The 12,169-nt window shown below is 31.9% G+C and overlaps 1 protein-coding gene across 1 annotated transcript; it reads left to right on the top strand.

Moving 5' to 3' along the window:
• Positions 1-8,113: 8,113 nt before the first annotated feature.
• On the top strand, positions 8,114-11,967 carry LOC107864176. Its single transcript, XM_016710464.2, has 6 exons — positions 8,114-8,465; positions 9,447-9,602; positions 10,842-10,922; positions 11,029-11,154; positions 11,386-11,484; positions 11,646-11,967. The coding sequence occupies exons 1-6, from the start codon at positions 8,360-8,362 to the stop codon at positions 11,714-11,716; spliced, it is 639 nt and encodes a 212-aa protein (XP_016565950.2). The 5' UTR covers positions 8,114-8,359; the 3' UTR covers positions 11,717-11,967.
• Positions 11,968-12,169: the final 202 nt, after the last annotated feature.

The following is a 12,169-nucleotide window of genomic DNA, read 5'->3' as shown; positions in this document are numbered from 1 at the left end:
GGAATTAGGTGTCGTTTTTTGTATTGGAAATTAGACTCATAGATCTAAGTTACACGTGAAATCCATCAGCATGAAACCTATATATTTTCTCAGGGAAATTCTTGAAGTTTCAGCCTAAATCTTGTGATACTCTACTTCTTGTCAGATTTTGATACTTCATAAATTTCTTCTTCTACTTTAAGTTTTGGGATGCATCACTTCTGTAATTTGGTGAAGGCCGGACTAGAGCAATATTCAAAGTACCACAAGTTTTTTTACCTGTCGAGAAGACTTCATTGCTTGGAGATAATGAAGAGTCTTTTTGCTTTAAAGATGACATCTTTAAAGGACTCCAAATATGCATTCAAGCTTCATACTTTTCTTTATTTTGCTCTTTTACTATTTTTTTTGTAGAGCCGTTCACAGTTTAGACTCATGCGGGCCAGGAGTGATTTGACTTGCAATTTAAGATCGTGCATCAATGAGTAGTTTGATTTGCAGTTTAGGCTCGTGCGTCGAGGAGCGACTTGACTTACAGTTTAGGATCGTGTATCGAGGAGCATCCTGAGTTGCATCGAGGAGCATTTTGACTTGAAGTTTAGGTTCGTACATCAAGGAGCATCTTGCCTTGCATTTTAGGCTCGTACGTTGAGGAGCATTTTGACTTGCAGCTTAGGCTCGTGCATCAAGGAGCATCTTGACTTGCATTTTTGGCTCATGCATCGAGGAGCATTTTGACTTGCAGTTTAGGCTCGTGCATCGAGGAGTATCATGCAGTTTATGCTCGTGCCTTGAGTAGTGTTTTGACTTGCAGTTTAGGCTCGTGTATCAAGGAGCATCTTAATTTGCATCGAGGAGCATTTTGACTTGTAGTTTAAGCTCGTGCATCAAGGAGCATCTTGACTTGCATTTTAGGCTCGTGCGTCGAGGTGCATTTTGACTTGCAATTTAGACTCGTGCATCGAGGAGCATCTTGACTTGCATTTTAGGCTTACTTGCTATTGGAGAAGTTGTTTTTCATGGATTTGCTTATTGTTTTCTTCAATCTTCATCTACAACAACTCAGACAGATGTATGGAGGCTTTCATCTAATTGAAGGTCAAGGCAACCGGGAATAACCCACCGATGACTTACTTGTACCTTTTTTGACTCATTTTCTCTGAGTGCCATCGTCGTAGCTAAGTGTTCCAGAGCATCCGCCATGCGATTTTCTTCTCTTGGGACGTGGTTTAAGAACACTTGATCAAACCTTTCAAGTAGACGAGTAGTGTATCGATGATATGGTATAAGATCTTCCTTCTTCACCTCGTAACTACCTAAGAGTTGATTTATGATCAACCTAGAGTCACCATAGATATCCAATTGCGGAATCTTTATATCTGATGTCATTTCAAGTCCAATAATTAAAGTTTGGTACTCTGCAGCGTTATTAGAACATGTTTCTCCCAGAACAAATGAAAATGGCAAGATTAGTCTTTCTGGTGATATCAACACGACACCTGTACCTGCACCATCTTAACGTGCTGAACCATCGAAGAGCATTGTCCATGTCGGCATTTCTTTAGTAAATAATACATCTTCATCAGGAAACTCATTCGAAATCTTCCATTCTGCCGAGGGTGATCAGCGAGGAAATTAGCAAGTGTTTGCTCTTTTACAGCCTTTTGAGGCATGTATATGATCTCATATTGGTTAAACAATATAGGCCATCTGGCTAAACGTCCTGAGAGAACTGGCTGAGTCATCACAAACTTCACGGGATCAGCTCGAGAAATTAGCTTGATGGTGTATGCTTCAAAATAATGCCTTAATTTTTTTATCGCATAAAGCAAAGCCAAACACATCTTGAACAGATATAATCAATCATGTATAACACTATAAATAAGCCGAAAAGATATATTATTATAAAACTAAACATGAACAAGATTAGAAATTTTAAACCTTGATAGTATGTAAAGAGAAAACTCAAATTGAACGACCTAGTAAATTCATTTCAAGAAATAAGAGCCCAAAAATTCAATTGAAAATGACTTATTTATTTTTATGACAGGCTTGTCTCTCTATTCTTACTGCTTTCTTTTAAATTATAGTAATTAAATTCTAATTACTTTTTTTCCTTTTGACCCTGGATTAAAAGCACTGAATATGCTTCTTGTAAAAAAAATTCTAAAATGGGAAATGAAGAGGGTATTGATAGAATAGAAATTGTTACCAATAAAGAAAAAATTCAAAAAGTCATCTAACTGTACAATTTATAATATACTATTATAAGCAAGGAAAAGATTATTTAAAACCTGTAAAAGCAAAGAAGTTTTGATGATTGACATATGATGATGAAACATGTTAGTCATGCTGGTCCTCACATGTGAAGAACATTGAAGTAGATGTAAGGCTGATAATGCATAAAGTCAGCAGTGAATAAGCAAGGAAATTTAGATATGCTTTCAAACACAACACTTGAAGATTGAGCAAATAAAGGACTCCGACTCTATCAAAAAGATATTATGCAAGAACGAGTGGAACTACCTGATAGAGTCCTATTGAAAAAAGAAGATTAGATGATCTGCAGGACTTTATTAGAGTTGGCTTAAAAGAGTTTCACTTATCACAAAACAAGAAAAACATCAATCAGCAAATCTGTTCTACAACTTGAAGAAGTCATAAGAACAACCTGATTCGTTACTTAGAGTCTTAGGCTTTGTGTAATAGGTTGGTTCTTGAGTTGTAATGAGTTGTAATTCTAGTCTCAGTGAAGTTTTAAACTGAGGTAGGACTATTATCTTCAAGTAGGGGAACTCAAAGACTTGGGAACACTAAGATTTGTGTTATTGTAGAAATACGAGTTAGAGTTTAATTCCTAATTTACAAGAGTCTTTGTAATTTGTTGATTGTTGAGCTCAAGAGTTTTAGTGAAAAAGGGGTTAAATCCTGTAGAGATACAGGTCGTGGTTTTTTATACCTTTTTGAGTCGGGTATTTTCCACCTAAAAACACTCTCTCTTTATTTACTCCACTCAAGTGAACCACGTTAACATACTTGTTTCACTGATAGACAACTACTAGAGTAAATTAGTATTAGTAGGTACGCATCTTAACAAAACCTGAATTTTCTATTTATAAATTTATAATGAAGATTTTTTTTTTTTAGTTTTTTAATGAAGACTTGTTGCTGAATATATTGTTCGAAATAAAATGCAGTCTCAGTCATCTAGCGTACAGAGACTTGCATAGGTATGGAAAATGCACTGATTTTACTTATTCAAAGGAGAAAAAAATACATCTAGAATGTTGAAGGAATTAGACTTGGTGTACTAAGAAGTAAGAAGCATAATCATTTTGTCTAATTAAGTGTCTTAAAAAATCCCTTGACCATATTTATAATTAATGTGAGCACGAGTTTACTTCAAAAGTCCATTAACGAGTATTGACATTATCTTATATATATATATATATGAATGATAATATATTTGACTCACGAATGTAATTATTTTGATCGAGTATGTAACTTGTCCTTTTATTAATTAGCTTCATGTGACTTGGAGCTTCAAAAACTATCCAATTTCCTTTTATTGTGCAAGACAAAATGGAGTGAATTAGGCCTTATTTATTTGCACTCAACGAAAGGATTAATTTTAGTTATTAAGTCTCCTTTTTTTAGTTCTGGATTTTAATTATTCAAATTTTCATTGCTTAGTAAATTTATTTTGTCTTTTATTTTTTAACCACTTATTAGATTCAAATAGATCTAAATAACTAAGATATATAACGATGTTTTAGTATCATTACGATATTTATTCGACGATTTTAATGAAAATCTTCATCGCTAATTGTCGATGTTGCACACCATTATCAACTACCATCATAACTATCGTTTTATTTATAACTATCACTACCATTGATCATCACATTCAATCATCACTATCATTAGTTATTATTTTTCCTCACAGTCTATGAGACAATTGTATGCATATTCAATTAAGACCGAATTTTATGATTACAATTCTACCATATGTGCCTTTTCATTTCGTCAAAAATCGATATTACAATATACGCTTATAATCTCCCTCTTATGCCTTACAATAATGAGTCCTCTGACATTCACCATTAATTATTTTTACCACCAACATCTATTAATACAGACAATCATCACTATCAACCACCATTATATCTCGCGAATAACCGTTATTATTCATCACTATCATTAACTATTATTATTACTTCATTTATCATAGATATCCGTCTCCACCATCATATTAAGAATATTTTTGGACCAATTTAATCAAACACAACACAACTATATCCCCAAAACTAGAAATGTACAAGATATTATTTACATTATTATCCACATACGTTACGAGCTTCCAAGTTTATTACTCCTCGTAACTGAATCTTCTAGTGAGCATATCAACCTTATTCTTTCTATCTGAACCTTTTCTTCCAACAATATTGTAGTGTGAAAGATATTTTATGCAGTCTAATTAATTATATTCCTAATAACTCAACAAATTTTCCTAGTCTGAAATTAGGAACATAGGAACTAATAATAAATAAGCAAAAATTGAATTAGAAAAAAAAAAGAAGAAAATTCAGCATAATATATATATAGAAGAAAAATTTATCCTAGAGATATTTTTTTCCAAAGGAAAAAAAACTAGAACATATATAGATGAAAGAAAGACTATTTCATGAGAATGTTTCAAGAAACTCCAATGTATGCTCCAATGAAATCAATTGCAATAAAGTGTTATGCTATGAATTAATTAATGACAATTCAAGGTCATGTTATTTGTCAAAAATTAATGGTAGAAATTGTAATAGAGTTTAGACATTCAATTAAAATAAATACTATAGTTAAAGATTATAAATAAGACTTTAATAGCATGAACTCATTAGAGAAAAAGTTTTGAATACTGTCTTTATGAGATACATCAAAATTATTTTTTCAATAGGGGCAGTAAGTTATATCGTTTAATTGAGTACAAAATTTAAGAAATAGAGGGCATCTTTCAAAAATTGTGGCTAAAAATAAGTTTTAGATCTTTGAATAGTTCTAAATCATCTCATTAAGAGTGAATTTAGAATTTAATGTTAAATTATTAATTATCTTTAAATAAAAAAAGGTGACAATTATAAAAAAAAAAATGCTAAAAGAAAGTGTGACACTTGAAAATACAAGAGTATAAAAATGAATGGTGACGTGAGGAGACGAAGCCATTTAAATTCTGTAGGTTCGAGATTTTAATCTTTTATAATTATTGAATTATAGGTTGATAATTTATATAATTTCAATAAAATTATTAATATAAATAAAATATATAAATCAAAATTACTGAATTCAATCGAATTATGACCCTGGTGATAGTGTGAAAATGAAAGTGGGGGAAGCTACTTAATTAAATGTCCTTATGGAGTACTTGGCTAAAGATTATGCATGAAAAGGTATTTATGTGTATGAATCAAAAACTTAAAAAGTCAAATAGTGCCCACCATATGGTAACAAATATTTCAGCTACCTCTACCTAATCTATGAATTGCTAACACATTGCTACCTTTCATTAATGACTATTATGGGGAAAAAGATATTGTAAAAATCTTCAATGTACTTTGAGCTAGCAATGTTATGGAATCATGCATTGAATACGTTCACTTTTATTTGTTTACTATTTCATAAAATAGCTAATTTTTTATTTATATGATAATAAATAGATATAAGTCAGCAAATCCCATATTAGAGGTAAAACACTTTCTAACAAAGACGATTTCGTACTCAAAAAGATTTAAACCTAAAATTTCTAACTAAAAATGAAAAAGTACTTATCAGTCTGCCACAACTCTTATTGATACACATGATAATACTTCACCAATCACAAAAAAAATATACACACGGTGGAGTAATTTTTCGAAATAAAGTGGAATAAAGTGAAAAACACTAGTTTTTTTTTTTTTTTGGTTTCCCAAGATATCCCCACAGCAGCAATCGTGAGACTAATCCTCCGTTCCTACTGTCAGCGCATTAAACGATAGAAAATTCGCCATAGTGTTTTTTTCAATAACCAAAGTTTCTAGTTGCCAAAGGGCTACTAATTCTTATCACACACTTAAAAAAGTCAATATACATTTATTTGCTTCGGTAGAGCTTAACGAATTGGTCGGTATACGCATGTGATAGGCATAAAATTTGTTCAAATTTAATATTCTTCCAATATACTTTATCCGTTTTAAAATAATTGATCTTTTTTTACTTGACACTCTCCTTAAGAAAATATTTATTAGGAATTTATTTTACCGAATTAACCTTATTAATTATTCTTTGAAAATATAAATTCAAATAATCACACTTTATTTAATCATCTAATATTGAGAGTAGTATTGAACGAACAAAATAAAATTATCTTAATTTCATTAAAAAAACAACTAAATTAAAATAAATATTTTTAGAAAGAGGCCAATTAAGATAAAACAGAGCGAGTACACAAGAATCACATCCAAATTAAAATCTTGCAAGTACTATGGATGCCTGCAAGAATTTATAATTACATAAGTTAAAAGGTACATTGAATTCTCCGAAATTCTTCCTATAAAAAACAGTTAAGTGAACAACGTATCACAATTCACAAGTACAAAGACCAGAAATTACAAAAACAGTCCCTTATGTTCGAAGCTAGATCTAAAATAATCGCTCGTTTAATTGGGAAACAAGTTATCTTAGGATGATTTATAAAATTACAATCCTGGACAACTAATGTCCAGATAAGTTATCTCGTGATTTTATTTCAAGCAAACATGGGATAAATTCATTTTTAAATTAATCTCAAAATTAATTATTCCTTTTAATATTTTATGTCCAAGTTAAACTATTCACAAACAAAATAAATCGAAGAGTAATTTTCACTTAAAATTTTTAAAACAAAAAGAAGAGGCGTCCTAATTAGTAGCAGCATAACCTTAGGCGGTATCGTTTGATTGATGAGATAAAGAATAACAATCTTAAAATATAAATATAAAATTATTTTATCCCTCCTTTGATTATGTGATAATTGATTTCGAACATTATTTTATACTAAAATTAGCTATTTATAAATATGTAATTTTACCTATTTCATCCCATCCCGATAATCAAACGATAGAAAGGAATACCAAGTCAAAAGGCGAGTCAGGTATCGAAGTACGGAAGTTATAACCTTTAAAATAAATTAGGAGAAATCCAAGACAACCATAGCCCCAACTGCCAACTAACCCAGTTTTCTCAATAATAGTCAAAAACTTGATTGGAGAATGAAAAAATAAGTCAAAAGCTTAATTCATAGCACGTGTTAAGAGTCTCACATCGAAAAAGTATCGTGTAATTGGTTTCTTTATATAGACTCGATCAATTCTCTTCTCGTGAGATAACTTTTGGAATATGAGTTAGGTTCAATCCTCTCCTCGTGAGATAACTTTTGGAATGTGAGTTAGGTTCAATCCTCTCCTCATGAGATAATTTTTGGAATGTGAGTTAGGTTCAAAACCTAATTTTACATGGTATGAGAGTTGAGCCCATTCCAGTTCTTCATTCACCGATGTTAAATTCTCATTTTATATTGTTCACGATTCAGTTAACGAAGCATGAATGTCTAGGAGAGTATTAAAAAACCTAAATCGAAAAAAAAACTAGGTAATTGCTCTTGAATTTAGACAATCTTTCCTGCATTAACTTACTTTTGGAGTCGAGTGTGAGTTAGATTCAAGACCTAATTTTATTGAATAGGCGGAGCCATCATCCGGTTCACACATATTTTACTAAAAAAATTAGTATATCATATATAAAAAATATATAATATTATATTATATTTATATACTCACTCTGTTTCAAAATAAATGAATTGTTGAATTTTAGCACAAGATTAAGAAAAAAGCATCAAAAACATAAATTTAACATAAATTTTTATTTTTACCCTTGAAATCTCTTTTACTAAAAAAAAAATAAAATTTGTAGTGTCTTTTGCTTGTCAAATCATAAGGGTAATTTTGAATTTTTTTTTAATAATTTATTTATTTTAAAATATCAATAAATACCTTAATAATTTATTTATTCTAAAACGGAGGAAGTATTATTTCGCTAAATATTATGAATGACATACTATTAAATTTTGGGGGATTTTCTCCGCCAAATTTAAGGCTCCGCGTATCAGTTATATCTCTCATAAGTCATAGCCTTCCACCCATGACCATGTTATTTATTAGTTTTCTAACTTCCTACGTCTTCAGAAACTTCCATTTGACAAAAGATAAAAAAAAAAAACTTCCATATACACCCATTTAATACCCCCTAAAAACTCACAGAAAAATTCATCAAAATTCTTATTGTTTATTCACTTCTAGCTGATTATTCTTGATCAGCTATGGCTTCAATTCATATCATGTCAATTCTATCCATTATTGTTCTTCTTCTTCCAATATGGTCCACTGCAGACATTGCTATGCCTCCTTTCCTCTCCCCTATCTTTGGTAATTCCTTATTTTTTTCCTATCTAATTTTGACCCCTAACTCAGTATTTTTGGTGAATTCTTTTTATTTTATCAACTGGGATGTTCTTAATTTTCCTTTTTGTTTGATTCATTGATTTTGCTATTGTTGTTGTTACTGTTTTCTTATTAGTTGCTATGTTGTTTTCACTGTCGCTTTTCCTTTTCATATCTACTTTGATATATTGTACTCGAATTGAGGTCCTCCGGAAATAAACTCTCTATCTCAGTAGGGATAAGGTCCACGTACACTCGAAACCGAGTAGTAGTTGCTATCTTTTTTCATGTCGTTTTTTCTTTTCATATCTACTTTGATTTATTGTACTCAAACCGAGGATCACAACTTTTCTACCTCTACGAGGTAGGGGTAAGGTCCACGTATTCTACTCTCATTTCACAGGTGTTGTTGTTTGTAGTAGTAGTAGTTGCTATATTTTTTCATGTCGTTTTTTCTTTTCATATCTACTTTGATTTGTTGTACTCGAACCAACCGAGGATCACAACCTCTCTACCCCTACGAGGTAGGGGTAAGGTCCACGTACTCTACTCTCATTTCACGGGTAGTAGTAGTAGTAGTTGCTATATTTTTTCATGTCGTTTTTTCTTTTCATATCTACTTTGATTTATTGTACTCGAACCGAGGATCACAACTTTTCTACCTCTACGAGGTAGGGGTAAGGTCCACGTACTCTACTCTCATTTCATGGGTGTTGTTGTTAGTATTAGTAGTAGTTGCTATATTTTTTCGTGTCGTTTTTCCTTTTCATGTCTACTTTGATTTGTTATACTCAAGCCGAGGATCACAACCTCTCTACCTCCACGAGGTAGGGGTAACGTCTGCGTATATTTCACTTGTGGCATTTCATTATTGTTATTGTTGTTGTTTGATTCATTGATTTGGGTTTCACTAAAGATTCGATCTTGATGTTTATTTACTGATTCTTTTATATTTTTTTTAAACAGAGAATGCGTGTAAAGCAGTGAATTGTGGAAAAGGAAGTTGCAAGGCTTCTTCAAATTCTACTTTTGGTTTTGCTTGTGAATGTGATGCTGGCTGGAGACAAACTCGTTCAGAAAATGATCATTTTTTCAAGTTTCTTCCTTGTGTAATTCCCAATTGTAAGTCCTCATCCCTATACCGACCTCAAGTTAATATATAATAATAATTGGAGTCATTGAGTTTCGTATTGGGCAAAATTGGTGTCATAGTTGAAATTTCAAGAGTCGATCAAGTTTTTGTTATATTTTATTTCAGAAAACTTATAGCTTATGTGTTCTAATTCATTTCAGAGTTTCAAAATTTCAAATGTGCTACATAAATTGCGACAGAGGGAATAGTTGATTTCTCTATATATTTATATGATGTAATCACTTGTTATAAGTGCGGATTAGTTACCAAAAGTAAGGTAAACGAGCTGGTATAACATGCTGGAATATACACTGGAAGTGTAAAATATATGGGTAAAGTTCTTAGTATAATCAACTCTGGTGTTTCCTCTATTGGATCTTTGTTCTTTTATAGCCTCTTCAAATGAGTAGACGAATTTTCGTCTGCTTTTTTGGTTCTATTTTATTTGTGAATGTTCTTATCATCATTTTAAAACCTATTTGCACATAGTAAGACTCTGATTTGCTATGTTTGAAGAGTGATTTGAAAAGAAGATGTTCAATATGTGAATTTTACCTGGATTGATCAAAACTTTTCGTGGCAGAATTCTGTTCAAAACTTACAGTTATTAATATTATCCGTCACGAGCAAAAGATCAAATTAAGATATAAAACTAATGGATGTTTTAGATATGTTGGATGAAGTTCTTGTTTTCATTTCATTCATTTGTTTCTTTCTTCTCATGTTATTGCTGAAGTATTTGATTTTCAAGGGCAGAGATGCACTTTTGTGATAGTGAAAGTTCGTACATGTTGTGTCAAAAGCGACACAACAAACAATAACGACATGCCTAGTATAAATCCCACAAATGGGGTCTAGGGAGGGTAGTGTGTGTGCAAACCTTAGCCCTATCTTGTGGGGTCAAAAGCGACACATATAACATAATAATCTATTAAATGGAAATCTTATTTTTTTCAACTTCTTTGACTTCTGATGGATTTTGTTGGCATAAATTTGATTAGCCTAACAAAATTGATTGATTCAGAAAACTATAACACGATACTTTTCAACTCCACATAGCTAGCAAGTAATGGTTATAAAATAAAAGTATCATTTTCATTTGGACTTGTTCAAATTAAATTTTTTAGCTTGATTGAAATGGTTGCCCAAATAAACGGTCATGGTCTTTTTTGTTTTCATTCATTATAGTTTGTGGTCGTTATCTTGATGATGATGTTTTCTCTCTGCAGGTTCTGTAAATTTCTCCTGTGGAGAGGGGGCTCCTCCTGCCCCAGCGCCAGATAAACGCTCTAATTCATCTATCTTTGAACGTAATCACAATTCGCTATTCCTAAAGCTATGCTATACTTTCCGTAATCAGGAACAGTTATTGAAGATTTTGCTAGTAATTTGTTTCTTTTTGTTGTGATCTTCTAGCTTGTTATTGGGCTGACTGTGGAGGAGGCTCGTGCAATAAGACCTCTGCCGTGACATATTCTTGTGATTGCAAAGAGGGTTATTACAATCTACTCAATCAAACTGTTTTCCCTTGCTTCAAAGAATGTAAGAGCCATGCTTTACGAAACCACTTCTAATACTCCCTATATTTCGATTTTGTTTGTCTGGTTTTGACTTGGCACGCTGTTTAAGAAGGTAAAGAAGTTTTTTGTATCTTGTGGTCTTAAACATGTCATGTGGATATAGAAGTGCAGTCAGATAGTTACGAACAAGTACTAATTAGTTTTCCTTTAGAGAAAAACTTGACTTGTGTCCACTGTCTGGTAAATGTAATAGGTGCTCTCGGAATGGATTGTGCTCAGCTCGGTTTTGATATGATGAACAACAGGTCATCATCTCCGTCTCCTAGTTTGCCTGATAACAGCAAAAGTATAGGTAAGTATAATTCTGTGAACAACCATTTACGTACTCTTTCTTTCATACTTAAAGTTCCTGGCCGTGCTTACGTATAGTATTTTATGTCATATGCAAGACTTAAAGTTAACTAATCGACCCCAAATTTTGTACTAATTCTGTTTCTATTTCGTGTTAAACAGCTATTTCATTCTTTGGTGGTGGCTATAGCTGGTTGATCATAACAGCTGCATCTATTGCTACGTTTTTTTGATATATGTCACTCCTGCATTTTTGAATAAGCAAAGTTGTTTTGCAGCTCGTTTTTTTAGTTCAATTCGAGTGATTTAGAAAATTTTGCTTTGTTATATAGGCCATAGGCAGATTTATATTCCACTTTTTCTTATGCCATTGAGTTTTTTGTATTCCGTGTATATAACATTCTGGGGTTGTGATTTTTTTTTTTATTGAAATTGTGAGACATTACTTAATTTGATTAGCAGATTGAACCATCTGTACTTCTTATGCTATTGTAGTACTCAACATTATTTATGTTTTGTCTAAGGAAAATAGTGGCACGGTAAGGCTGCATTTAGAACCTTGTGGTCCGGCATTTCCCAAACCCGTGTATAGCGGGAGCTTTAATGCACCGGATTGCCTTTTCTTTCATGATTTTTTTTTTTTTGCAAGAAAAGAATATGAGAAATTGTTTGCCTATAGTTTATAC

Source organism: Capsicum annuum, chromosome 3 (assembly GCF_002878395.1).
Source record: "Capsicum annuum cultivar UCD-10X-F1 chromosome 3, UCD10Xv1.1, whole genome shotgun sequence".
NCBI lineage: Eukaryota > Viridiplantae > Streptophyta > Magnoliopsida > Solanales > Solanaceae > Capsicum > Capsicum annuum.
The sequence above is the reverse complement of the archived record's forward strand: the minus strand, read 5'-3'. Positions and strand labels throughout refer to the sequence as shown.